Genomic DNA, 546 nt, shown 5'->3' with positions numbered 1-546 from the left:
AGCGCGGCTTCTGCACCCGCTACGAGTTGCCCGGGTTGCTGGCGACCGTTGTGTGACTGACGGCGGGGGGGCTGCACAGGCCACCTTTGCTCTCTTGGATGAGGGGGCGCCTGTGCCCTGGTGCTGGCATGCCCACCTGGCTTGAGAGATGCCCAGGAGGCCCCTCTGTCCTGCTCGAGCCTGTGCAGGGCGGCAGCTTCCAGCGTGACCCCAGCCGGGGCAGCAGGAGGGGATTCGGAGCCCCCCCAGCATCCGCCACAGCCAGTCTGCCCTAACCAGCCTCTCCCCCGGCAGGAGCTGAAAGTGAAGGGCCCCAAGGACTCCAAGGAGAGCCACACGTCCGTCACCATGGAAGGTATCGCGGCGAGCGAGCGAGCGTGCGCGCGGGGAGGGGGCGCGCGGGAGCCTTTGTCTGCGACCCGGACCGGAGCGCGTGAATTATTGATGTGGGGGAAGCGAGCCCTTTGTGCTCCCGCGCCCCTCCCTAGGATGCTAGCGGCGTCGGGAGGCCCCCTCGCCCCAACCCCTCCCCCTGTCCGCCGCGTG

General features: G+C 69.4%; 1 protein-coding gene across 2 annotated transcripts in view; it reads left to right on the top strand.

Moving 5' to 3' along the window:
• The window catches only part of ABR (active BCR-related), a 45,798-nt gene that overhangs the window by 22,372 nt on the left and 22,880 nt on the right, over positions 1–546 (top strand). For both annotated transcript variants that reach the window (XM_019511221.1, XM_019511222.1), the window contains one exon: positions 295–355. In XM_019511221.1, coding sequence (XP_019366766.1) covers positions 295–355 — 61 coding nt within the window. The remainder of the gene's footprint in view (positions 1–294; positions 356–546) is intronic.

This window comes from Gavialis gangeticus, unplaced genomic scaffold (genome assembly GCF_001723915.1).
Source record: "Gavialis gangeticus isolate Ggan-Ray unplaced genomic scaffold, GavGan_comp1, whole genome shotgun sequence".
Taxonomy (NCBI): domain Eukaryota; kingdom Metazoa; phylum Chordata; order Crocodylia; family Gavialidae; genus Gavialis; species Gavialis gangeticus.
The sequence above is the reverse complement of the archived record's forward strand: the minus strand, read 5'-3'. Positions and strand labels throughout refer to the sequence as shown.